This window comes from Balaenoptera ricei, chromosome 16, assembly GCF_028023285.1.
Source record: "Balaenoptera ricei isolate mBalRic1 chromosome 16, mBalRic1.hap2, whole genome shotgun sequence".
In the NCBI taxonomy this organism is placed as follows: domain Eukaryota; kingdom Metazoa; phylum Chordata; class Mammalia; order Artiodactyla; family Balaenopteridae; genus Balaenoptera; species Balaenoptera ricei.
The window spans coordinates 35,404,526-35,430,743 of NC_082654.1; the positions used below are offsets into that span (position 1 = coordinate 35,404,526).

At 39.6% G+C, this 26,218-nt stretch overlaps 2 protein-coding genes across 3 annotated transcripts in view; one reads left to right on the forward strand and one right to left on the reverse strand.

Moving 5' to 3' along the window:
* The window catches only part of BTAF1 (B-TFIID TATA-box binding protein associated factor 1), an 88,719-nt gene extending 72,760 nt beyond the window's left edge, over positions 1 to 15,959 (reverse strand). The window contains exons 1-3 of the mRNA XM_059900371.1: positions 15,661 to 15,959; positions 3,690 to 3,813; positions 229 to 343 (exon numbers count right to left, since the gene is read on the reverse strand). Coding sequence (XP_059756354.1) covers positions 229 to 343; positions 3,690 to 3,813; positions 15,661 to 15,674 — 253 coding nt within the window. The 5' untranslated portion in view covers positions 15,675 to 15,959. The remainder of the gene's footprint in view (positions 1 to 228; positions 344 to 3,689; positions 3,814 to 15,660) is intronic.
* Positions 1 to 25,033, forward strand: part of FGFBP3 (fibroblast growth factor binding protein 3) — a 128,796-nt gene extending 103,763 nt beyond the window's left edge. Inside the window, exons 1-2 of one of the 2 annotated variants that reach the window (XM_059900383.1) lie at positions 23,688 to 23,800; positions 24,168 to 25,033. In XM_059900383.1, the coding sequence (XP_059756366.1) occupies positions 24,257 to 25,033 (777 nt within the window). In that variant the 5' untranslated portion in view covers positions 23,688 to 23,800; positions 24,168 to 24,256. Of the gene's footprint in view, positions 1 to 23,687; positions 23,801 to 24,167 lie in introns of those variants that run through there. The other variant, XM_059900384.1, reaches the window with a different exon arrangement.
* The last annotated feature ends 1,185 nt before the right edge of the window (positions 25,034 to 26,218 follow it).

Genomic DNA, 26,218 nt, shown 5'->3' on the forward strand with positions numbered 1-26,218 from the left:
CAATAAAAATTAATTTAAAAAATAAAGAAAAATAAATAAAATATATATGAGAAAACATTTTGTTTGTCTAGTATGCTTTTTAAAACATGGTGAAAAAATCACCTTATTCAATATTATTTCCTGACAAGACTGCACCTAAAAGCATGAAAATTAAGTCTTTAAAAGTGAAATTGCTAAAATATAAAATGTGTAGTTTTTACTGCAAACTACTTTTCCACTTAAAAGCACCTTGTTTGGTTCTTGGCATTGGATTCCATTCAGGTACATTTTTCACTATAGCTTCAACAGCTTGTCCTGCTGCAATCCGAGTATCCCAATTTGTACTCCTTAAATATATCAACACCTTAAAAAATTAAAAATTAAATAGTTATATAACAAAAAATTTTGTTTGTTCAAAGTGGCCAAAACAGAATGCTTAAGTGCATTTTAAAAATAACATAGTTTTTAACATTCTAAAAAGCAAAGTGCATATTATTCATTAAGTCCCATTACTTAATACAAGAGTTATAAAACTAGTAGAAAAGATGAGTTCAGCAAGAGAGCAAGATGTAACATCAATATACAAAAATCAACTGTATTTCTGTACACTTTCAACAATCTGAAAATGAAATTAAGAAAATAATCTCATTTATAATAGTATCAAAAAGTATAAAATACTTAATAAATTTAACAAAAAATGTACGAGACTTGTACATTGAAGACTACAAAAAATTCAAAATACTACTGAAAGAAATTAAATAAGACCTAAATAAACACCTCATGTTCATGGATTGGAAGACTTAATATCGTTAAGATAGCAATACCCCCTAAATTGAATACAGACTCAACACAATTCCTATCAAAATCCCAGCTGGATTTTTTGCAGAAATTGACAAGTTAATCCTAAAATTTATATGGAAATGTAAGGGACCCATAATCACCGAAAGAATCTTGAAAAAGAATAATAAAGTTGACAGCCTCACAGTTCTTGGTTTCAAAACTTACTACAAAGCAACAATAATCAAGACAGCGTTGTACTGGCAGAGGGCAGATACCTAGATCAATGGAATAGAATTTAGAGTCCAAAAATAATATTATGTGTCTATCGTCAACAGATTTCAACAACAGTGCCAAGACAATTCAATGGGAAAAAAGGTTTTTTTCAGCAAATGGTACTAGAGCAACAAAATAATGACTTAAAATCCCTACCTCACACCAGACACAAAAACTAACTCAAAATAGACCAGAAGCCTAAAAATAAGAGCTAAAACTATAAAACTGTTAGAAGAAAACATGGGGATAAACTTTTGTAAACTTGGGTTAGGCAAAGGTTTCTTAGATATGATCTCAAGAGCACACAAGTGATGTATTTAAAAAAAGAAAAAAAAGATAAATTCGGCTTCATTGAAATTAATAACTTTTGTGCTTCAAAGGATACCATCAAGAAAGTGAAAAGACAACCCACAGACTAGAAGAACATATTTGCAAACCCCATACCTGATAAGGGGCTTGTATCTAAAATATATAAAGAACTCCTACACCTCATTAATAAAAGAACAAATATCCCACTTAAAAATGGGCAAAGGATCTGAACAGACAGGTCTCCAAAGAAGATATAGAAATGGTCAATAAACAAATGAAAAGATGTTCAACGTCATTAGTCATCAGGAAAACGCAAATCAAAACTACAATATCACTTCATACTCACTGGTACGGATATAAACAAAGTCAGTTAATAGTACGTGTTGGCAAGTATGTGGAGAAATCCAACCTCTCATACATGCTGTTGGGAATGTAATATGGTGGAGCCAGTTTGGAAAGCAGTCTGGCAGTTCCTCATAAAGTTAAACACAGTTACCATATGATCCAGCAATTCTGCTCTCTGGTATACACCCATGTATGAAAACATACATCCACACAAAAACTTGCACAAAAATTTTCATAGCAGCTTTATTCATAACAGGCCAAAAAGTGGAAACAACCGAAATGTCCATCAACTGATGAAGAGATAAATAAAATGTGCTATATCCATACAGCATTATCCATATCCATACAATGGAACAATATTTGGCAATAAAAAGGAATGAAAAACAAAACATGCTACAATATGAATGAACCCTAAAAATAATACTTTAAGTGAAAAAACCAATCACAAAAGGTCACACATTTATATAAAATGTTCAAAATAAGCAAATCTATAGACAGAGAGTAGGTTAGGGGTTGCCTAGGACTGGCTACGGGAGGGGGAGTGACGGAGAGTGACTGGTAATAGGCATGAAGTTTCTTTTGGGGGTGATAGAAATGTTTTAAAATTAGATTGTGGTGATGGTTGCACATATTTGTGAATATGCTAAAAATCATTGAATTGTACACTTTATCTGGGTGAATTGTATGGTATGTAAATTATATTTCAATACAGCTGTTTTTTAAAAAATAAAACCAAAGGCAATAGGAAGACACGAGGGCAGAGAGGGCATAGGAGGTGAGAAGGTGCTAAAAACAAACTGCCTCTTTTGGAATTACTTGATGGCAGCCATATGATGGGGTCTGAGTTAAGAAGACCAGAACTCACTTAGAAGTCTGGAAACCTTTTCTCAGTTCAGCACAAGTTAGTCTTGTTCATTGTTTCCAGTTTCAGCTCATTCAGTCCTCCATCTCTTCCCTTGGGATGAGAAGAAATGGGTATACCTCTCCATCCCCACACCTTTCACATGAGTATGGTATTGCCTAATACGCACCCTTCTCCATTCTGAGAATATGGAGCCTGTAGATGTCAAATCACTATCTCTTCATTGACATCTTGGTTAGAAAGTTCTGATAGTATCTAAGTGGGGAGTGCGTTGGAATGAGAGTCGCTGTTAGCCCCTATGATAGGAACAATAGAGTGCAGGTTTGTGTATGATGACAAAGGGCTTAGAACGCCTACTCATAGGAAGCAGGGAGGGACAAATCAGAATGAAAGGATGAGATAAGACTGGTGGGAACAGGGATATACTGAGTCTTCCAATATCTGGGCTATCATACTGCTTCCCACCTTATCCTCTATCCACTGCTCCCACCCCCCTAAACACAGATACAAAGCACTCCTGTTTTTACTTTGCATGCCAGAGAATAAAATACATGGAATTTGCTGCTTACTATCATACAGTCACACTTCTACAAGCCCACAGAGTTCAGTAAAAATAAAAATAAAGCATTTCTTAGGGAAAGAACATGGGCTAGGATTATGAAAATACTTATCCACCAAAGCAGAAAGCCTCCACTTTCAAAGAGCTAATAGCTAAGAATGTAACAACTAGCTTCTCATATATTTCCACCATTACCCATGAGTACTCATCCATTTGAAGATCACCAACTAGTATAATTATTAGCTGCTAAGAACAAGTTAGACCACTAAAAAACTAGATTAACAACTTACTTTGTTACCAAATTGGATCAGATTCAAATTTGTGCCACAGGCCAAAGGTTCTATATTGTCAAATCCCTTAAACAAACTTGACGCAAAAAACAAAATATTTTAAACCTTGTGACAAACAAAAATGGCAAACATTTTAAAATATTTGGAGAAATACTGAGATACTTAATGGAATTTGAAGACCACAAAGTGTCACTAATAAGACAATTTCTTTCTCTACTTTTATGTTCCTGCCCATGGATAAATTTCTACAATTGTATTATACTAAAAGAAAAAAAAAAAAAAGAGTTCTTACTTTAGATAAGAGATTATTTAGCTCGTGGGGATGAAGCTTCACCACTTCTCCAAGTTGCTGTGCAGCAGCTTTTCTTGTAACTGGAGTAGTGCCAGTATCCAGTAAGATAAAAAGACGGTCAAGCCTAAAATAACAAAAATATAATGCTTATTCTGAAATGTTTCTTCATATGTATACGTCTGAGTCAGTAAATGTACATATTAAGCACCTATGAAGAAAGATTTATGGTAGGGTCACAGGAGATAATCTAACCTCTACTCATAAGGAACATGCTATGGAGGTGGAGTGAATGGGTAAGGCAAATACACAATTAGAATATAGGGTTCAATACAGGTACTGTACATGCATGGACACATACAATAAGACACATGTCAGAAAAGACATACAAAGTGCTTTGAGGAGTGGGAATGGAGGCAACAAACACTACATCCCCAACTGTATACTACTGAGAAGGCGTTCTAAAAGAAATGGTGTATGAGCTGGACCTTAATGGTAGAAAAAAATTTCAATACTGGTGGAGATGAGGTGGTAAAAAGGAAAAGGGGGAGAAACATCTGGAAGAGGGAATAAGAAGAGAACAGCAATAAGAAAAAGGAGACTGTATTTAGGGAAGTGAGTAAAACAGCCTGGTTGTAATTCAGGGTACACTTAAGAGAACAGTGGAAGATACAGCTAATATTGTGGAGACCCCTGAATTATAGCTCAGCCATGAAAGTCTTGGGTCAAGAAAGTGATGGGACTGGAGCTATGCTTTAGAGAGATTAGTCTGGCAGCAGTGTGAAGCATGAAGTAAAATGGAAGAAAACTTTTAGAGAACTTTCAGACCTGAACTGCTATCTAAAGACTAGAAAGAAGCTGGGGAAAATGCTGCAGAAGTAAAACACCACGGTATAGTAATTCCATGAAATGTCAGGGAAATGAAAGGATTCTGAGACTCTGAATTTTAGAAATGAAGCTATCATTAAAAGATATGGGAATAACTAGTGGAAGAAATGTTATTGAGAAAAGATGACAAGTTTATTAGTGGCAGGGACAGGAAAGCTGGGGGAGACCAAAAAGGATAGTTGAAATAGAGATCTGACGTTCAGGAGAAAGTCGAGACGAAAGGTATATAGATATATGAGTCATTTGTATAGAAGTGACAGATACAGCAATAAGATCTCTGAGGAAAGAGTTTGTAAAGGTAAATAGCATAATGGGACAAATTCCAGAGCCACAGCCTCACGATTCAAATCCCAGTTCTGCCACTTATCCAACAAACGGTTTGGAATAAAATCACAATGCCTTATACCTGGAATAAGTGGGGAGAAAGGGAAAACTGTATCCCTTAGTTTCTGAGATACAGGAAAATCCTAAGATTTTAAAAAGGCAAAGAAACCAGTAACTACCACCAGCTGTCCACATGGTAGAAGGTCTAGCCCTTCCACCACAGTACTCATCAGGCTCAATGAGGCAAATGGATGCCACAGGTAATGAAAGGAAGGCGGCTTCATATCCAGAATAAATGGGTACTTTAAACAAGATGAAGGGTGAAAAGGGGCAAGGTTATATTAATTGTGCCCAATCCTATATGAGGGGAGATTTAGAGAATACACCTTTAAATGTCATCTAATGAGGAAAAGAAAGCAAGCAAGGTCCCAGAGTTAAGCATGAGCATTAAGTATTAATAGACTGCAAAGAGGCTCATATTTTACTTCTGGGATTATTTTTCTTTCACAAAGAGCTAAAAAATTAGAAAGCAAAGCTCTAAAAACCTTTTATGAGAAAATATAAAGCTATAAGGGGGCAAAGGAAATAAGCAGGGTTTTTCCTTCTCTTCTTACTTTTTCTTTTCGAAGGGGTAGTATTTATAAAACTAGCCAGTCACTAATAAGCACAAAATCACTGTAACTGGTAAAAAATATATATATAACTAAAATAGATCTTTTTCAGTCAAGAAGGCTAAGGGTACTACGAAAACTTTTCAACTGCTTCAGAACAAAACACTAAGAGGCGAGGTTCAAATTTTACAGTTAAGTGTATGTGTAAGAAGGACATAGTTCAAGAAAAATATTTCAGGTTAATTAAAGCCAGCGAAATAAAGGGGAAAAAAAGAGTAATACAACACAGTTTTTGCTTCCAATATACTGAATGGCACACAGAGTGATTTTATAGAAATTATTTCTAAAAAAACATGCAAAGATCAATTTATTTTATACACTGTGCATAGACACACCCCACCTTTTGACACAATACTTCTCCTTATCCATTCAAGGCTATCTAAATACTTGTCTTTACCCATTCACTCTTCAGGCCTTGCTACAGGATTTGGTGAACAGTGAGTCACAGATAATGGGACAAAAGGGAGAAAAAAAAATTTTCTGACAGCTGGTTTTCTTAAAGTTCTAACACTACGTCAGACCCCAAATCCCTTCCCCATAAAATGACTTCCCTTATACATCCCATACATAACCCTAAGAATGCTCTTTGACGTATTTTCATCTTTACAACTGATTGTGATGTTAAAGTTACTGAAACTCTCTCTGAACCTTCACAACAAATAAACGCCTATTGCCATGACTCTGATTTTGAATGTCTCTGCTCAATGAAATTTGCGAAAAGAAATTTTAAATAATTTATAAACAACTTTCTATCAAGGCAAATATTCATTTTAAATCTATATTCTATGGCAGGCAAAATTATCCAAAATTAAATAAGTTTTATTATAAAAATTATGTCTTAGGTCAAATTTATGTAACAGTGGACTTATATTTGCATATGATGGCATGCATTCTTTATAACAATATTGGGCTCTCTTGTATGTGTACAGTTCACATAAATCCAGGACTTTCTTACAGGAAAACAGTGGTAAAATGGTAAAACAAACTAGACTGGAAGTTAGGAGACAAAGCACTACTTTTGTCACTTGTTAGACGACTTAGAGAAGCTCACTTAACTTTGCTTAATCTCTTATTTTGTAGGGTTAAACTAGATTTAGCCATATTTTATAGCTTCACATCATTGCATTTGTTTTAATAGGGGTTTTTTCCCTTATATATCATAGTGTTTGTCATATCTTTGACTTATTTCATGCAAAGTTCCCTAGACTGCACCTCTGGAAGGACTTCAACTACCTCATAATTCCCTTTTTTTTTTTTTGGCTATGCTGGGTCTTCGCTGCTTCACACGGGCTTTCTCTAGTTGCGGCGAGCAGGGGCTACTCTTCGTTGTGGTGCGCGGGCACCTCATTGCAGTGGCTTCTCTTGTTGCAGAGCAAGGGCTCTAAGCACACGGGCTTCAGTAGTCGTGGCGCGCGGGCTCAGTAGTTGCAGCGCACGGGCTTAGTTGTCCTGCAGCATGTGGGATCTTCCGGACCAGGGATCGAACCCGTGTCCCCTGCATTGGCAGACGGATTCTTAACCACTGGACCACCAGGGAAGTCCCCATAATTCCTTTTTTGATGATGGAGTTTCTGCTTTTGTGACTAAAAGCAAAGCTGGCTGCAAAATGAACACTCTAAGAAGTGACAATACTAACCTGTTTATAAATGCATGTGTAAGAAAGTTAAAATAAAATTGACAGTTTTCCCCAATCATTTCCACTTTCCTCAAGTCCCAGTTGCCATTCCCTATTCCTTAAAAAGGAATGGACTGAGTAGATCTCTAGATTATGGAACAAGAACTATCTCGTTCTCTACTCATTACCTCTAAAGGTCTTTACACTTATCCTCTTTCAATTTCAGATGAAAAGACAATCCTCACTCTTCTTCAAGACTTACATAAAGTCCCACTATTTTTTTTTTGTTACCATCTCCTTCTACCCTCATTCAATTATCCTTTCTCCAATATCTTAAATCACTGCCTTAGTAATCTATTCCCTTCTATCTTCAAACATCCAGAGGTCCATCTTTAATGAGAAGATAAACTGCTTGACTTCCATCTTCTAGGACACTTTCTTTTTGCTGCCAAGCATCTTGAACAAGTGCTTAAAATCACTTCTTTTATCTCCTCACCATACACAATTTAATCCCTATAAATCAAGTTTCTATCCTTCTTTACTACTAAAATAGCACACCTGAAGGTCACCAATGAACTTCTAAGCTCTAAATCTAATGGTTTGTGTTTTTTTTTGTAAATCCAATTTTCATGAATCTTCTATGACATGTGATTTCAGCAAGTACTCCATTCTTAAAATATTTTCCTTCCTAAGTGTTCACAACATTCTGTTACCCTGTTCTTTTCTGAACTCTTAATTCTTTCTGTGGTTTCCCTACTCTTAACACTCTTAATATGAACATTCTCCTAGATTCAATCCTTGGCTGCCCATCTCTCACCCATTTCTCCTGTAGGAAACTGTAATTTGGTTAAACTATAACACAGTAAAAATAATCCCCAAACCTAGCCCGTCTGGGAGCTCCAGTGCCACACTTTCAACTGCCTGACGAGCGTAACTCCATACTAATATGATCTCGTTGCTAAATTTACTTCCTAAAGCACTCTTTGATCAAATTATTACCTTACGCTAAAACTTTCAATGGCTCACCCTTACCTACCAGATAGTAATCAAAAACAAAAAAGTATCTCCCAAACAGGATCCATTCTGGTTTCCACAATTTTGTCTACCCTGTTTCCTCTACTTGGAATGTCTTTCTTGGTCCAATTCTTCAGCTAGCTCCCACCCATCAAGATTCAGTTCCAGTCCTTTACCTTCTTGAAACCATCTCAGACTACTATACTATTTCATCCTTTTCTAAAATCCACAGGGATTCTCATCTTAAATAACCATTTTGGCATTTTTTGGCATTATTATGAATTCTTGTGTCTTTACATTAATTTGTCACATGTTGTCTTATGCTCGTTAGGCTTCACCTTCTTCAATGATTCTTTTTGTCCCCCACAACACTTTGCATAGTGTCTTTGCAGTGTCTTCGCACAGTAGTCAAATATTTGTTGAATACTTGGTATTTACTGTAATTAAAATTATAGATAAAGAAAAGTTCAAGTTTCTTGGGGACAGGTTTAAGCACCATTTTTAAGCAAAGAAAGAGGGTGCTATATTACAAATTTTTTTGCTTCCTTCAAGAAATATCCTTAATCTGTCATAGCTATATTACATAAAAACAAGTTATAAAAATAACAGAAGTGATGCTAAGGCAATGTTTCAGTAAGTGAAAAGACGAACACAGCAGTACTTTAGCAATCTGAACATCACGGCAGTTACACTTGCTCCAAAGAGCAAGCCGAAAAAGACCGCGCAGTAGGCACTGTATTCCTTCAATAATTTCTACCCTTCCTAAACTTTTCTTTAGTCCTCTGCTACCCAGCTTCATTAAAACCATATCCTGCTCAAAGACCTTCGACTCCTCTCTAACCTAATGCTGGCTCTGCCTCACAACCACACAGTTCCTCCTGCCTCTCCTTTCTTCAACGTCTTTTATGCCAATGCCATGTCATGTCAGCTCTGCTCCCTCACCAGCCAACTGCCCTGAGGGTAGCAGATCAGCTCACCCTCTCATCCAATTCCAGGCCTGTTTATTCTCACATCTCCCACCTTTTGATAGCCAAATTTGCCTCCCTGAATAGAGGAATGGGGACCCAAGAATGCTTCTTTAGTCCTCTTGACTCAAAGCCCCTTTTGGAGTTCTCCATTCCTCTCTCCAGGACAACAGATTAGATGCCACACAAAAGGAAGAACAAAGGGATGTGCAGACCAGGATCTCACAAGAAGGCAATCTGACCTATTACTCCAAGATAGCCAGCTATGAGGCAAGCAGGGTAAGCACCAGCGCCAGGCCACAATGGAAAAGGTTGGTATAATGAACTGGTAGGGGACAGGGAAAGGGCATGAGACAGAGTCAGTATTATGTTGGAGGGCAGACAGGGCCCTTGATGAGGGAGAGGTCTGAAGGCTAGGTGATCAAAAGAAAAAGGAAGTTAAAAGAAGGGCTGACTGAGGGAACACAGTACTTACCACGATACTTCTTTTGGCTAAACCTTATGTTGCATAACAGATAATAGAAAAAAATGACATTCTTCATTTGCCGAAGGATAGACAGATGGAGGAGAAAGAGGTAACAGATGTCAAGCTGAATGGAAGGTACCAAAGACTGTAGACGAATAATTTTAATAAAACATAAGGCAGTTATATTTGACAGTATCCACTGGTTATGAATCTACTGATGATGATAATCTGGCCCATTTTCAATTTGGATTTTAATTCACAGAAATAACTATAAAAGATATGACTCATGTTTATTTTACAAACGTGTGATTTCAGAAAACTGCTCTAAAGGCTGCCTAGAGGGAAGAGGGAATGGGAAGACGTGTGTGGGATTAAGAGACACAAACTACTATGTACAAAATAAATAAGCAACAAGGATACATTGTACAGCACATATTAACTTTAAATGATGTATAATCTATAAAATACTGAATCACAATGTTGTACCCCTGAAACCAATACGTTGAAAATTAATTATACTTCAATTTTTTAAAAAATGTGGTTAAAAAAAAAAGACTGCCTAGAAAAAAGGAAAGTACGTGGGAGTTTGTAGAGGCCATGCTGGCAACTGCGATCTAACTTCAGCTGTTTGCATTATGATAATTCATAAAGTAAAAATATAAAAAGAAATCATATGCATTTTGAACTATAAAACGTGTCCTAGATTACTACTTCATCATTAATAAACATATATATATATTGCATTTCTACTCCTAAGCCATTTGAGGATGAAAAAAAGTATAAGATATAACTTCCTCAATCTACTTCCAATCTCAATATTCTCAGAATAAATTTAAACACTCTGAAAATTTATGGAAGGTCTACTGGCAGAATACCTCACACGGATGGCTTTGTAATCTTAACTAAAAGGGATTGGTCAGTGAAGTTTGTCCATTTTGTCATACATTTTTTACATTTACTATTTGAAGTTTTACTTTTCTGTGTTACTTACGGAATAAGAAAATAAATAGCTGATATGAACACTGTGCTTAGTCCTACATAATATCATTAAGCAAGGAAGTTATGGTCAAAAGAAACAACCTCCAAGAAATTGCCTAGACTGATGTTTTAAAATGTATGCCTTCTAGTTCCTACTGTGGGTTATTTGAAACTATGTTATGTTTTTTAAACAAGAAAGTAGATTAATCTGAAATACCACATAGGACACTAAGAACAAATATGAAGATGTGAAACCACACCAAAGCCAGGTGCAAGGGCAGGTGCATGCTAGATAATTTACATTCCCCCCACTCCCACTCTAGAACACAAACTCCATGAGAATGGGAACTCCATTTTTGTTCTTTGCTGTATCTCCAGCACCTAGAACATAAAAAGCACTCTGTAAATACTTGTTAGATGAATGCTGAAAAAGGACAACCAAGTTGCGTTATTTCCTTCAGGCCATTTTTTTTTCTAATCTCCGCCTCTTGCATGACTTTATCTTAAAGACACAATCTAGGTTTTGCAGGAAAAATATCTGTGGTTTTAAAACTTCATTTGAAATTATACACTTTAAAACGGTGAATTTTGTTATGTGTATAGTACTTTGAGAAATAAACTAACAGGGAGGAATTTACCACAGGGATTAAAATGGATACACTTACATAATGCCTCTTCCACCTTTCCTAGCTTTTTGTCCCTACATTTTTAAAATAACAAAATATTTGATATATTACAATTTACAACAGTGCCTTCTGTCAACCTTATAATGGATAGAAATTAGCAATAATGGAGGAACAGGCCTAGCAAACATAAGCAACCTGTGCTGTCCTATAGGTAAGATTATTTTAGCATTTTCCCTGTCAAGAGCAAGGACCCACTGGAATTTGCCCCAGCATCACGAAGCCTCCTTTTACTTGGCAGAATAGGCCACTGAGACAATGTTTCTCTGAAGTATCAGCAATGCAGAGAGAGAATTATCAAAACTGAGCAAAGTTCTGCTCACATGTAGCAATTTGTTTCTTCCATAAGAGGGTATGTTCCCTTTTTTTCCCTGAATCTTTTCTGAACACTGCATCATTTTTAAATGCAAAGAATATGTGTCACAGACTTAAGGCATGACTTCTAAAACAGTCAAGTCATAATTACCGTCTCGACATTTTAGACATGAACTTTATAGCAGAGATCACTCAGGAAAAATTCTCTAAATTATATTTTTACATTTTCTCTATATGATCAAGGAAAAACTAAGTTCATAATAGCTAATCAATGCATAACAACAGTCAATCAATTGTGGCATAAACAGGCAAAGGTATCAAAAACAATCTTTTTAAAAAATCTGTATTAAGCCATGGAACCCAACATCACCACACATTCACCTACACCTTCTGTAATGAGCATAAGTTTTAACAGCCCCTCTAAGGTTGCCTTTACTGTTGGTGACTCAACTCCAACTAGATGACAGATAATACAGGGAGAGAGGCTCTTGTGAGCCTCTACAAAACAATATTCAAAGATTTAACAATTATAATTCAAACTGTTTGCAAACAACACTGAAAGCCTGTAATATATACTAATTTGTTTTTTTGCTGAGGGTGATTTTATGGGAGCAAGTCAAGTAGCTAGTGAGTGAGCTTGGCTGACCTTCCAGCATTCACATCTTAAGGGCAACATTGTTCTCCTACATGTGTATGCTCTCTTTTATTTAGGGTCTAAAGGAGTCATACATTTTTTAGTAGTATTTCACTGCATTTTATAGAGAACTTCAAATGCTATAATTGTATTTGCAATTTTAGAGAGTCACAAAGTTTTTTTTCGGGGGGGAGTGTTTGTTTGTGGTAAGATTTAACTCATCCATGGATCAAGAGTTGACCATACATTTCACGATTTGCTACATTCTTATAATTCAAAGTACATTAAAACTAGGCCTTTATAAAACTAGGTGGGGTCTAAAAATTTTGATTACACAAAGTGCAGGGTTACATTATATCCAATTTGCATTATAAAAGACCATGCTATCACAGAATTGTACTAGGTTATAAATTTATAAAACTAGTTCTGACAATGTTTATTATATTTTTAAAATTATAATTCTGGCTAATAGTCAAAGCTATAAAGTTTTTCTCCTCAGGGAAAACTGTAAAACTCAGAAGCACTTATTGAAAAACACCAGAAATACTCTACTACATATAAATTACAGAAAAATCATGAGAGGAATTAAAACAAGAAACAAAAGCACTCACTTACTCGTTTTTTTTAAAACGTATTGAGCACCTACCAGGAACGAGGCACTTTCCTGGGGATATTAAGATCAAAGACATTCCCTTCTCTCACAGAGCTGATGCTCAAGCAGGGGAGAGAACAATTAAACAATCACTTACAAAGTATGATAAATATGACTGATAGGAGTACACGTTGGTGCAAAGAGCTCAGATGAAGGAAAACCAGAGAAGGTTTCCCAAACAAAGTGACATATGTGTAGGCTTAGGGCTTAGACCTAAAAACTAAGGTTGGAATTAGCCAGACTTGCAGGGAAGTGGGGGAGGTAGGAAAAATGTTCCAGAGATAAAGACTTGGAGGTGAGAACAAAGATTCAGAATGAAGGGGAGTGGAGAAGAGAGAGAGAGATGCAGAGAACCTGAGACAAGATGAAGCTTAAAAAGGTAAAGCAGGAACCAGATCACAAATGATCTGGTAAGATGTGTTTGTTACGGAATGTGGCCTTTATCTTAAGGCAACAGAAAACTAAAGGGTTTTAAGCAGAAAAAAGGCCATATTAAAATTAGCATATTAGCAAACAATAATATAACTGAAATGAAGAATAAATTAGAAAGAGATGCCATGGGAGGCAGGAAGAGCAGAGTGGCTGCTGTTACAGGTATCTCGGATTAGAGATGATGGTGGTATGGAGGAGGACTCTGGTAATTCGTATGGGAAGAAAAAGATTGGCCAGAGAAAGATTAGAAAGGTTGAACTGACAAGATTGGATGTGGGGACTAGCTAGACTTGGGGAAAGGAAGGGAGAGCAAAGTCAAATATTATTCCTAGATTTCTGGATCTTGCAATCTGAACTTAATATTTCCCTTCTATTGGAAATACTTACAAGGTTCTAAAAACATTACAGTTTCTTTTCAGTTACACACATTGATATAAACAGTGCAAAAAATATTTTAGATTTGGTTCTAGCAAATATGATTTTTATCTCTTGAACCATCTTCCACTTTTTCTACAATAAAGTATTAAAATGAGTCTGTATTCCACACCAAAAGGAAAAAGGAAATTTAGTTAATAAAGATATGTACTCAGTGCATGGAGAAGGCCAGCTTGAAATTAAAGTTTGCTATCCAAAGTGAATCCTCAGATGAAAAAGTCAAGGACTGACAGTATCCCCAAACCAGAAAGTGTCTCAAAAGTGTTTTCTGTGAACCTATTATATTACCAAAATAAGCACAGGACTAGCTCTTTCATAAAACCATGACAGGTTTTCTTTTTACAGTAGAATTTGATAGAATTTTGGCAAGCTAAATAAAAAAGATCTATAGAAAAAGAGCACCACCCTTTGAAATCCAATGTCAAGAACAAAAAGCACTTGCTTTCAAAACTCACTCATTCATGCAGAAGTTTAGGTGCTCTAAACTTCTGTAAATAGATTAACATTGGCCAAGCAGATAAGGCGCTCTTTAATCTTTCATTTTGTCTCTATAAAACTATAACCAATACTGTGAACATACACCGTCTACTCAGGAACGAAATTTCAAGAGCTACTCATTCCCTTAAACGTTGTACCACCTTATAAACAGAATACCATATTAAGTTTATATATCAATGTATTTATAATGTATGTATTTATATATTCATATGGGGGTAACAAATTAGATGATACACCTTTCTGTATCTGAAAAAGTTGAAAATACTACTTGTATACTCTCAAGGCAATTTTACATATCACAAAATAAGAATTTCCTCCCATTGAACGGATTCAACTAATCTATGAAATAAAAATTAGATGCCCCACTACAGGTATCTTAGGACCCCTTTCACCCAACTCCCATGGGTTTCTCCCACGTACTCTTTTATCAGTTACCTAGGGAGTCTGTGAGGGATGGGTTATCATTTCACTTGCAAAACAGGAATGTGTTCAATTAACTATGAAAAATGAGCAAAAACTATGTTTTTATGTCTTCCCCTTTCAGTCTATGTGGTAGAAGGACCCATTTCTCATGAAAACTAACAGTAAACTTGGCGAATCCTGACTGCTATCAGAGGGAATATCCCCTACTTACACACACATAGGTCCACTAACTTCAAGTCTCTGACAAAATATACTCCCCCCACTCTCTCATATTGGAGGAAAGGAGAACTTTCCTTCTACAGCTATACAAATAAATGTCTTGCTGGTCTTTCTACAGTTTCTTATCGATGGGCATCGCTTTAAAATCGTTTAAGATTCGCGATACATCTTTCACGCCTTAGTTAAGGAAGATGATGCTGATACAGTAATTTGCTAAAGATTACACTGACGACTGAATGTGTACTGTCAAACAAAAGGAAGAATTATACTGTAATGTAAGGAAAAAGTCCTCATACGGAACATATCCCTAAAGCCGTAAACACAAAATTTTAACATAATTAGAAGGTCATATAGATAATATTAACTCAAAATCTCCCCGACTTCGACAGTTGCTACCAAGTTTTCCCGTGAAATGGAGGTTAGGGATCGGCCTTAAAATGCTCAGAAAAAGAAGAGACTCTCCTAAAACTGAAAGGGGGAAGAGAAACCAGAGAAGAGAAACATGGTGAGGAAAGAGAAAAACTAGCCCTAACGCGCCAAAGGATCTATTCAACAAGAAAAAAGACATTTTTGAACCGATTTACGAGGGGTAACCCGAGCCCAAACCCCCGCAGACCGAGGGGCGAATCGCGGAGTCTGGGGAGGAAGGCGCCCGAGCCCAGTGACAATGGGAACCGTTCCTTCCTAGGAGTTGGGGCTCAAAGAGGAGACCGTGCCTCGCCCGGGCCGCCTTCCCGTCCGCTCGGGAGAAGCTAGACCCACCTGGAGACCGCCATGGCCGGGCGCCGGCGGTTCGGAGCTCCCCGCGAGCGACGCGCCGCGCCGCCGAGGCGCTAGTTTCCAGGGAGCGGAGCGGCGCAGGCCCAGGCCACGGAGCAGATAGGAGCGGCCGGTGCAGCGCGGGATGTCCCGGCGCGGGCCCTCGGGCATCTGCCCCGCCGCCTACCCGAGCTCGTCCCTGCCGCGGCCCGGGAGCAGGGGTCTGAGACGGCGGCGGAGGCAGCAGTCCTCCGAGCCGCACGACTTCAAACCGGGTGCCCCCAACCCCGCTCTTTGCTGACGCAGGCGTCGGCACGCCGGACTGAGCGTCAGCGCGCCGGAAGTGACGCCCGCTCACAGTCAGGGGCTCCGCTCCGCCGCTGAGTAGGAGTATGAGCCCATACGGCCTGGTGGCGCGCGCCGCAAAAAAAAAAGTTGTCTCTGCTTATCTAGAGGGGGTCGGTAGTCTTCATAAGAGGCGAGAGAGGAGAAATGAGTCCACTTATTTTCTAGGGAAGGAAAAGAAGCGATCTAGCCAAGGTTCTGGGAGTTAAAACCTTTGCTTGTAATTCCTCACTGCCCCGATCCCCATCTCACCAGACTGCTTCTAGAGAAAGCAGAATCCACAGGACCATAGCATGCTCTAGTCCAGGTGGCGATGCCAGTGGGAGGGGTGAAATCCAGAAAGATCTGCAACGGCACTGAAGACACGGCTCGAATGTTTGCCATCTATCTGCCATATGTTCTGCCTAGGTATTGGAGGGAAGGTATTCTGTCAACCATTTTGCCATGTTTGATTTCTTAATTGCTTGTGTTGTTGGTGCCATCATTTTCTCAACCTTATTTGAAAACTCTCAGCCATTTATTTATGTATTTATTTATTTGCTTATGTGACTGTTCGGTCGCTTAATTTATTAGGCTTTTAAACATTCTTCTGTCACCTAGTGCAGGCCCTTATCACCTTAAACTTGATTTTAATGACAGTAGTCGAAGTAATATTTCTCCAGCTTCAACTGAGCCCATCTTTTTTTTTTTATTAATTAATTAATTTATTTTTTGGCTGTGTTGGGTCTTCGTTTCTGTGCGAGAGCTTTCTCCAGTTGCGGTGAGCGGGGGCCACTCCTCATCGCGGCGGGCCTCTCACTGTCGCGGCCTCTCTTGTTGCGGAGCGCAGGCTCAGTAGTTGTGGCTCACGGGCCCAGTTGCTCTGCAGCATGTGGGATCTTCCCAGACCAGGGCTCGAACCCGTGTCCCCTGCATTGGCAGGTGGATTCTTAACCACTGCGCCACCAGGGAAGCCCCTGAGCCCATCTTAAAGGCCTCCAACAGATTAATCTTTACGAAACACTGCTTTCACCGTGTCACTCCTCTGCTTATAAAACTTATCCATTGGCTTCTCATTATCTGAAGAGGCTTTGCCTCAACCCCTGAGTCTTTTTCATCTATAAAATGAGGCTAATGAGAAGTACTATAGAAATAAAATGAGGTCATGTATCTAGAAAAGCTTACAAGAGTTTATAAAGCATAAAGGGAAAGAAACTAACTTAAGAACCTATGTGCTAGGCATTTGGCATGCATTATCTCATATACTTTGTAGGCCAACCCTGTAAAGTAAGTTTTAATCTTCATTTATAGGTGAGAAAACTAAGCTCAGGAAGGTTAAGTAATTTGCCCAAGATCCAAGCTACTAATAATATTTACTGTTCATTCTTAAACAAATATTAATTTGGCCCCTGCTCTATGCCAGACACTCTGCTTGGCACTGTTTTATACTATTAGACAATATCTGATCAAGCCGATGTTCACATGTCTTCATATTTCACAGCCTCCTCCCACCTGCCTTCTCAGTTCATCTAACACCACTGAAACTAACAAGCAGGTACATTTACTGATTGTACACTACATTCATTTATTCAGCCAAAATTAAGTACCTACCACATGCTAAACTCTATACTAGAGATTAGGGCTTCTAAAGAAACCAAAAACAGATAAGGTGCCCACTCTAGTTGAACTTACATTCTAATGGGAGGAAAGAGAGTGAACAGATAAACAAGAAAATATCATGTTTGTATGCTATGGAAAGCAGAATGATGGGATAGAGAGGGTAATTAGAGACCCCAGACGGGGTGATTAGGGGGAAAAGAAGGAGAAGCTTAATCTGAGGCCTGAAGGACAAGAGGGAGCCCGCTATGTGAAAACCTGGGGAGCCTTCCAGATAGAGGATACAACTAGTGTAAAAACCTAAGAGAAGCTGGCTATCTTGGGAGACAAGATGGGAGAGGTAGAAAGGGGCCATTGTAAGGTATTTGGATTTTAGTCTAGCAGTAGAAAGTCATAGGAGGTTTTTAAGCATGTGAGTAAAATGATCTGATATACATTTTAAAAAATCTTACTCTTTAATATCCAAGAGGTAATTAGATATATAGTTAGAAAGGACATATAGAAGAGAGGAAAAGGCTGGTGTTACAGATTGGTAAGGCATAGTGTAATAATCAAATATACTGAAGTCAGACTGACTTGTTTTTAAATCCTTCCTTACCACACTTAACAGTTGTGTGTCCAGGGAGTTGTCTAACCTTTCTAAGCTTCAATTGCTTCTGGGAAACGGGGACAATAATAGCACCTTATAGAGTTGTGGTGAAGATTAAATGATATAATGAATATAAAGCATTTAACCCAGTGACTGAAACTTTAAGCACTCAAAAACATTATTAACTACATTGAGTGTTCTTTTTGTTAACTATGCAACCTTAAGCAAATGACTTACCTTCTATGTCTCAATTTCCTCAGCTGTGAAATGGGGATAACATTAGTACTGGTACACAACCCTTATCTGAGACCCTGGCTAGAGACGGTTTTCTGAATTTAGAATTTTTTAGATTTTGAAAGGCAATCCAGTGCCTATTATGTCACACCCTAGCAGCTTCTAGGGCAGCACTCCATAGTCAAGTACATTTATAGTTCTGCAGCAAAACATATGAATAGCCATACTAAGAGGACTAAATAAGAAACTCTAAATAGATGCATGGCAGTTTAGGTCAGGTTTTGCTGCCAGATGAATTTTTTTTAAGTATCATATTCAGACCTTTTTCAATTCCAGAATTGTAAATAATGGATCGTGAACCTGTACTTTGTAAAGTTGTTGTAAGGAGCAAATGAGTTGATACATGATACACTTAAGAAATACTAAGTGCTAAATAAATTTTAGCTATTATTTTTTTTTTTATCACCAGAAAGGTGGCTTCAAAAATCAATGGCAGGACTTCCCTCATGGCACAGTGGTTAAGAATCCGCCTGCCAATGCAGGAGACATGGGTTCGAGCCCTGGTCCGGGAAGATCCCACATGCAGCGGAGCAACTAAGCCCGTGCACCACAACTACTGAACCTGCGCTGTAGAGCCCACGAGCCACAACTACTGAGCCCGTGTGCCACAGCTACTGAAGCCTGCGCGCCTAGAGCCCGTGCTCTGCAACAAGAGAAGCCACAACAATGAGAAGTCCGCGCACTGCAACGAAGAGTAGCCCCTGCTCGCCGCAACTAGAGAAAGCCTGCACACAGCAACGAAGACCCAACACAGACAAAAAAAAAAGAAAAACTATACCCAGTAGGGCGGCTATTATAAAACACACACACACACGTAAGAGAGCAAACAAAAAAAGTAAATAACAGGGGCTTCCCTGATGGCACAGTGGTTAAGAATCCGCCTGCCAATGCAGGGGACACGGGTTCGAGCCCTGGTCCGGGAAGATCCCACATGCCGTGGAGCAACTAAGCCCATGCGCCACAACTACTGAGCCTGTGCCCTAGAGCCCACGAGCCACAACTACTGAAGCCCACGCACCTAGAGCTCATGCTCTGCAAGGAGAGAAGCCACCTCAATGAGAAGCCTGTACACCACAACGATGAGTAGCCCCCGCTCGACACAACTAGAGAAAGCCCACGCACAGCAACGAAGACCCAACGCAGCCAAAAATAAATAAATAAATTTATATTTTAAAAAAAGTAAATAACAAGTATTGGCAAGGATCTGGAGAAATTGGGACCTTTGTGCACTGTTGGTTGGAATGTAAAATGGTGCAGCCACTATGGGAAACAGCATGGAGGTTCCTCAAAAAGTTAAAAATAAAATTAGCATATGATCGGGCTTCCCTGGTGGCGCAGTGGTTGAGAATCTGCCTGCTAATGCAGGGGACACGGGTTCGAGCCCTGGTCTGGGAAGATCCCACATGCCGCGGAGCAACTAGGCCCGTGAGCCACAACTACTGAGCCTGTGCGTCTGGAGCCTGTGCTCCGCAACAAGAGAGGCCGCAACAGTGAGAGGCCCGCGCACCACAATGAAGAGTGGCCTCCGCTTGCCGCAACTAGAGAAAACCCTAGCGCAGAAACGAAGACCCAACATAGCAATCAATTAATCAACCAATCAATAAATAAATCTTAAAAAAAAAAAAATTAGCATATGATGCAGCAATTCCACTTTTGGGTATGTGCCCAAAAGAACTGAAAGCAGCCGCGGAGCAACAGCCTGTGCGCCACAACTACTGAGCCTGCACTCTAGAGCCCGCGAGCCACAACTACTGAGCCCACGTGCCATAACTACTGAAGCCCGCGTGCCTAGAGCCCACGCTCCGCAACAAGAGAAGCCACCGCAATGAGAAGCCTGCGCACTGCAACAAAGAGTAGCCCCCACTCGCTGCAACTAGAGAAAGCCCGTGCGCAGCAACAAAGACCCAACGCAGCCAAAAATAAATAAATAAATAATAAAAATAAATTAATTATTAAAAAAAAACCTGAAAGCAGAAACTCAAATATTTATACACACATATTCATAGCAGCATTATTCAAAATAGTCAAAAGGTGGAAGCAACACAAGTGTTCATCAACCGAAGAATGCATAAACAAAATGTGCACTATACATACAATGGATTATTATTCAGCCTTAGAAAGGAAGGAGGGGCTTCCCTGGTGGCGCAGTGGTTGAGAATCTGCCTGCCAATGCAGGGGACACAGGTTCGAGCCCTGGTCTGGGAAGATCCCACATGCCACGGAGCAACTAGGCCCGTGAGCCACAATTACTGAGCCTGCGCGTCTGGAGCCTGTGCTTCGCAACAGGAGAGGCCGCGACAGTGAGAGGCCCGCGCACCGCGATGAAGAGTGGCCCCCGCTTGCCACAACTAGAGAAAGCCCTCGCACAGAAACGAAGACCCAACACAGCCATAAATAAATAAATAAAAATTTAAAAAAAAAAAAAAGGAAGGAAAATTTGACACATGCTACAACATAGATGAGACTTGACGAAATTATACTAAGTGAAATAAGCTAGTCACAAAAGGACAAATACTGTATGATTCCACTTATATGAGGTATCCAGAGTAGTCCATTCATGGAGACAAAAAGTAGAATGGTGGTTGCCAGGGGGTGGAGGAAGGGAGGAATGAGGAATTATTGTTTAATGGGTACAGAGTTTCAGTTTTGGAAGAAGAAAAAAGTTCTGGAGCTGGATGGTGGTGATGGTTGCACAACAGTGTGAATGTACTTAATGTCACTGAATTGTACACCTAAAATGGTTAAAATGGTAAATTTGGGGGTGGGATGAATTGGGAGATTGGGATTGAAATCTATACACTACTGATACTATGTATAAAATAGATAACTAATGAGAACTTACTGTATAGCCCAGGGAACTCTACTCAGTGCTCTGTGGTGACCTAAATGGGAAGGAAATCCAAAAAAGAGGGGATATGTGTATACGTATAGCTGATTCACTTTGCTGTACAGCAGAAACTAACACAATATTGTAAATCAACTATACTCCAATAAAAGTTAATTTAAAAAACAAAAAAACAAAAAAAATGGTACAATTTATGTTATGTGTATTTAACCACAATTTATAAAAAGTAACTTCTAGTAAGACGTTACCCCTTTCTGACATGGCATAGCACATCTGTGTGCCCTTATTTTTGTTCTGGGGGCAATGTTTCTGACAGAAAACATGGTCTCGAATGTCTCCTTTAATAATTATGACTTTCTGGTAACAAACTTTTTCATTGTAATTAGTAAAAACTGTCACAAGATGTCACTCTTTAGCTGAAAAACTATTGCAGTTTGGTTCAGTAGCCGATAACTATAAGTAATTCCAGAGCATCAGATAAAAGCCTGTATATAGTGCTTTGCTCAAACAAATACGGTTTTCTGGGAAAGAGAAGGTTTCCATCTGTGAAATGTATTAATAAGCTACTCTGTTCATGAAATTTATGTTAATATTTATTAACTTCATTGGTACTAATTGTTTTTCAGTATAAATTGAGTTGGTGTAATTAAGACATAACTAACTTTGTAAGTGTTAGGGAAATACAAAGCTGAAATGTAAAGATCATTGATCATTGAAAGTCAGGTGGCTTTACCACTAAATGATGTGTGACATTGGGTAAGTCCTTTAATCCCTCTGATTTCACCAGAGTGGTAGAAACATCCTTTCTTAGGTCGATATACACTACCGTATATTTACTCTGGGCTAAAACATATTTAAGTACATTCTAATTCTAAAATATTTTGGTTTTTATAGTAGTAATCAAATTGTAACTGTTGAAATACAATACCAATGGGAGTTTAGTAATAGAAAATACTGCCCACAAGAAGACATTAGGAAATATAATGAGACTTCTTGATGTCCTGAGGGAGTATTTTAGGAAAATACTTACTTGTATTAAACAATTATAGTCAGAGGTATAAACTCTTGAAATAAAAAAGATCACATTTATTACTGAGAACAATTTTTAAAAGATACTGGAATATCCTAAAGTGTAAAAGAAAAATTCCTTTGTTTACATGTAAAATTCTTAAGATTCAAGGACACATTAATTCTTAAAGATTAACCATTTGAATTGGTAATATTATACTATAATCAAAATAATTTTTTAAACTTCTAATTTTTGTAAGAAGTTTGTAATTGAGTTATAATACCTAAAAACAATCAAAAGACCAAATGCTCACTGCTGGATGAAATGCTGGACATTATAATGCATCAATAAATGAGGATATTACATTTTTATTAGTAGTAACAGTTATTAGGATTAAGATTATTAGGATGAGAAAAACTATCAGAAATGGTGGGTGAAAATATAGAACTCAGAATGATATAAAAAATAGAGTGTAAATAGTGTCCAGTTAAGGATATTGACAGTTGTTTTGTTTCATTTCATCTTATTTAACTCTTAAAACTTAGATCTTTCTGTTTAACTTTTATCTTCACATGATTAAATATGTAAAAGGAGAGGGGGTGTAGTAGCTAAAGGGTACAGAGTTGCTTTTCGTGGTGATGAAAGTGTTCTAAGATTAACTGTGGTGATAGTTGCACGTATGTGTGAATATATTAAAAACCATTGAATTTTACAGTTTAAATGGGTGAACTGTATGGTATATGAACTATATCTCAATAAAAAGTACGTGAAGGAAGCACACTATTCAAGCTTTTTTTTCTATTACTGCAAATATAGTTATGAATGCCTATTTTTAAAAGAGCATTGAAAACAAGTGGTTTGGGGGGGACAGATAAATTAGGAGTATGGGATTAACAGATGCACACTACCATACATAAAATAGATACACAAAGACTTACTGTGGAGCACAGGGAACTATATTCAGTATCTTGTAATAAACTATAATGGAAAAGAATTTTTAAAAAAGGAATATAGATATATATATGTATGTATAACTGAGTTACTTTGCTGTACACCTGAAACTAACACAATATTGTAAATCAACTATAATTCAATTAAAATAAATAAATAAAATTCAAGTAAAGAATATGTAAAAGGAAAGAAAAGAATGATTTGTTAAAATTCGCGTGATTATTTTAAACACTGGAAGCAAAAACGATTTATATTCATGTTACATTGCCACTTCTATCATACATCTGTGTGTGTGTGTGTGTGTGTGTGTGTGTGTGTGTGTGTGTGTGTGTGGCACGGTGGTGGGAAGTCTCCCAGGGAGAGAGAGAGAAGTTTGGGAGGGGCATAGTCGGGGAGGCCCGTTCTGTTCCATTGATAACACGTTCATTCACTGGGAGCCGGCTAAAACAGACTAATCCTTCTAGCAGTCATTCCCTCTACCTTAACAAGGCTCCGCCACCTCGCCCAGAACTCGGTAAGTTCAAAGTGCAGTAAAAGTGCGTTTTTCCAAAGAATAATCTGAAGTGACTTTGTAGATAATTTACTGGAGGGTGGAGAAGGGAGGGGGTGGAGGAAGGGGTGGAGGTGGTAATTATCAGGCATCGCTTTGCTATCATATTTGTAATGGGGGGAAAAACCTCAATGCGCAAATAGTTTCAAAAAGATTAGACAGTAATTGGCTTTTTCCCAGGAAACCTTTCCAGAGGGGCCACTCGCAAGCTGCTGCTGCCCACTGAAAACCGACGCCCAGAAAGTCTGGGGAGGGGGATTGGCAGGTGCCTGTGCTTGGGCCAAGGGCTGCGCCCGACTCAGTCAGTAACCGCCTCTGCCTCTGTCCCCAGGTCCAAGGGATGCTGCTCTCCTGGCCCTGCTACCACTGAAGCGCTCAGGGGTCCCTGGAAAGCCGACCTGAGTGCAGACACCACGAGCCATGAGTCCTCTGAGGCTGCGAGCGTCTCTCTCGTTGCTGCTGCTGCTGCTGCTGGGTGGCTGCCTCCTCGAGGGCGCCGGGAGAAACCAGGGGGCGGCCGGCAGCGCGGTCGAGTCGGCCCCGGGCCCCGCGGGCGGCTCCTCCGGTCGCTTCGTCAGTCCCGAGCGGCACGCGTGCAGCTGGCAGCTCCTGCCGCCCGCCCCAGGGCCCGCGGCGGGCAGCGAGCTGGCGCTGCGTTGCCAGGGCCCGGACGGGGCGCGCCACCAGTGTGCCTACCGCGGGGAGCCAGGGCGCTGCCCGGTCTATGCCGCCCGCCGCTCGCACTTCTGGAAGCAGGTGCTAGGTGGGCTGCGCAGGAAGCGGCGGCCCTGCCACGACCCCGCGCCGCTCAAGGCCCGCCTGTGCGCGGGCAAGAAGGGCCAGGGCGCGGAGCTGCGCCTGGTGCCCCATGCGTCCCCATTCGTCAGCCCTACCGGGGCGGGCTTTCCCCGGGATACCAAGCTCCGGGCCAGGAGCCGGGGGCAGCCCCGGGACGCCGCGCGCGGCCCCGCCGCAGGGGCCCCGCCTCCCCCGAACGCGCCGCCCGAAGGGAAGCCCTCTGAGAAGAAGACCAAAGGAGGCAAGAGAAAGGCTGCCTGGGACCCAGACGAGGAGCGACCTCTGGGGACCCGGCCCGATCCCGACGAGCTGGACGAGAACGCGAAGCTCACGGAGACCTACTGTGCTGAGAAGTGGCATTCCCTCTGCAACTTCTTTGTCAATTTCTGGAATGGCTGAGAGTGCGGGCGGGTGCGGGCCTGGGGAGGGAAGGGGAGAGGGAGGGAGGGGATCTGTGCGCAGCCCGGGAGGGGAAGCTAAGGGCATCCTAGGCCACGAGATACTGGATAGAGAGTGGGGAAGAGTCCAGGTTCTAGAATGGGTCTGGGGGGGTGGAGGTGGGGCTTGGGATGAGAGTATAAAGGCTATGGAGAGTCTCTGAGACAGCAGAGAAGTTAAAAATTATTAAGAGTCGACCCTGATTAAGAGCAGAAGAACTAGTGGAAACAGAAGTGGGCATACCCTAAATGTGCAAAAACTGTAGACTGGGGAGAGAGACGGGTACAGAGAGAGGCTGAAAAAAATAAGTGGGAAAAAGTGACTGAGAGGATGTGACTCTCGTGTGGGAAGCAGGATACAATGTACACTGTTTAACACATTCCTATTAAAATACACTCATGAGCAACTGATAACCTGAGCCAGGTTGAATTTTCAGTGTCATCTCACCTACTCAGCTGACAAGATTACCAACTTCTTTTCTCTTTAGGAATTAGCATGAACTTGGGTGCTGTCTCCTGTCATAGATGATCCCTATAGGGATCGAAGCCATTCAGAGCTCAAAATTGACTCCAGTGAAAAGGTTTTCAGGATGATTGCCTTTGAATTCTTTTAGAAGTTCTGCTTTTAAACAGAGTGATGCCTAGTGTTCTGAAACTTTCCTATTAACCTTCCAAATTCAGAAGTGAATTATAGAAGTTGAGTGCTCCAGTAGGTTTTAAAAAACAATTCTCTTTGTATTTGATCGTATTTTTTTAAAAAAGCTAAAATGTAAGTACATATCTCAGAGTCATTTGGACCATTATGGAAGTCATCTCTCTATTTTGCGTAACTAATTGTTAACATATTTCATTTTAAATAAGATGAAATGATAGACTTTGCATGTGTCAGGTGCTCAATAAAAACTGTATGGCTAGATTTAAAGAACTGGCAGGACAATGGAAATTTTGACTGCATTTGATCTAGTTCTGAGTATACCTTGAAGTTCCTAAAAACATCTTGAATTGTTGGGGAAAGACAAGAACAAGTCTGCATAAGGGAAAAATCACAAACTGACAAACCCTGGGTCCTATCATTGCTCTGTTTGGCCTGCATGCAGTTCTCTCATTTTTCCACTCTTCCTCCCTCCCTCCCAATTGGGATTTGTTG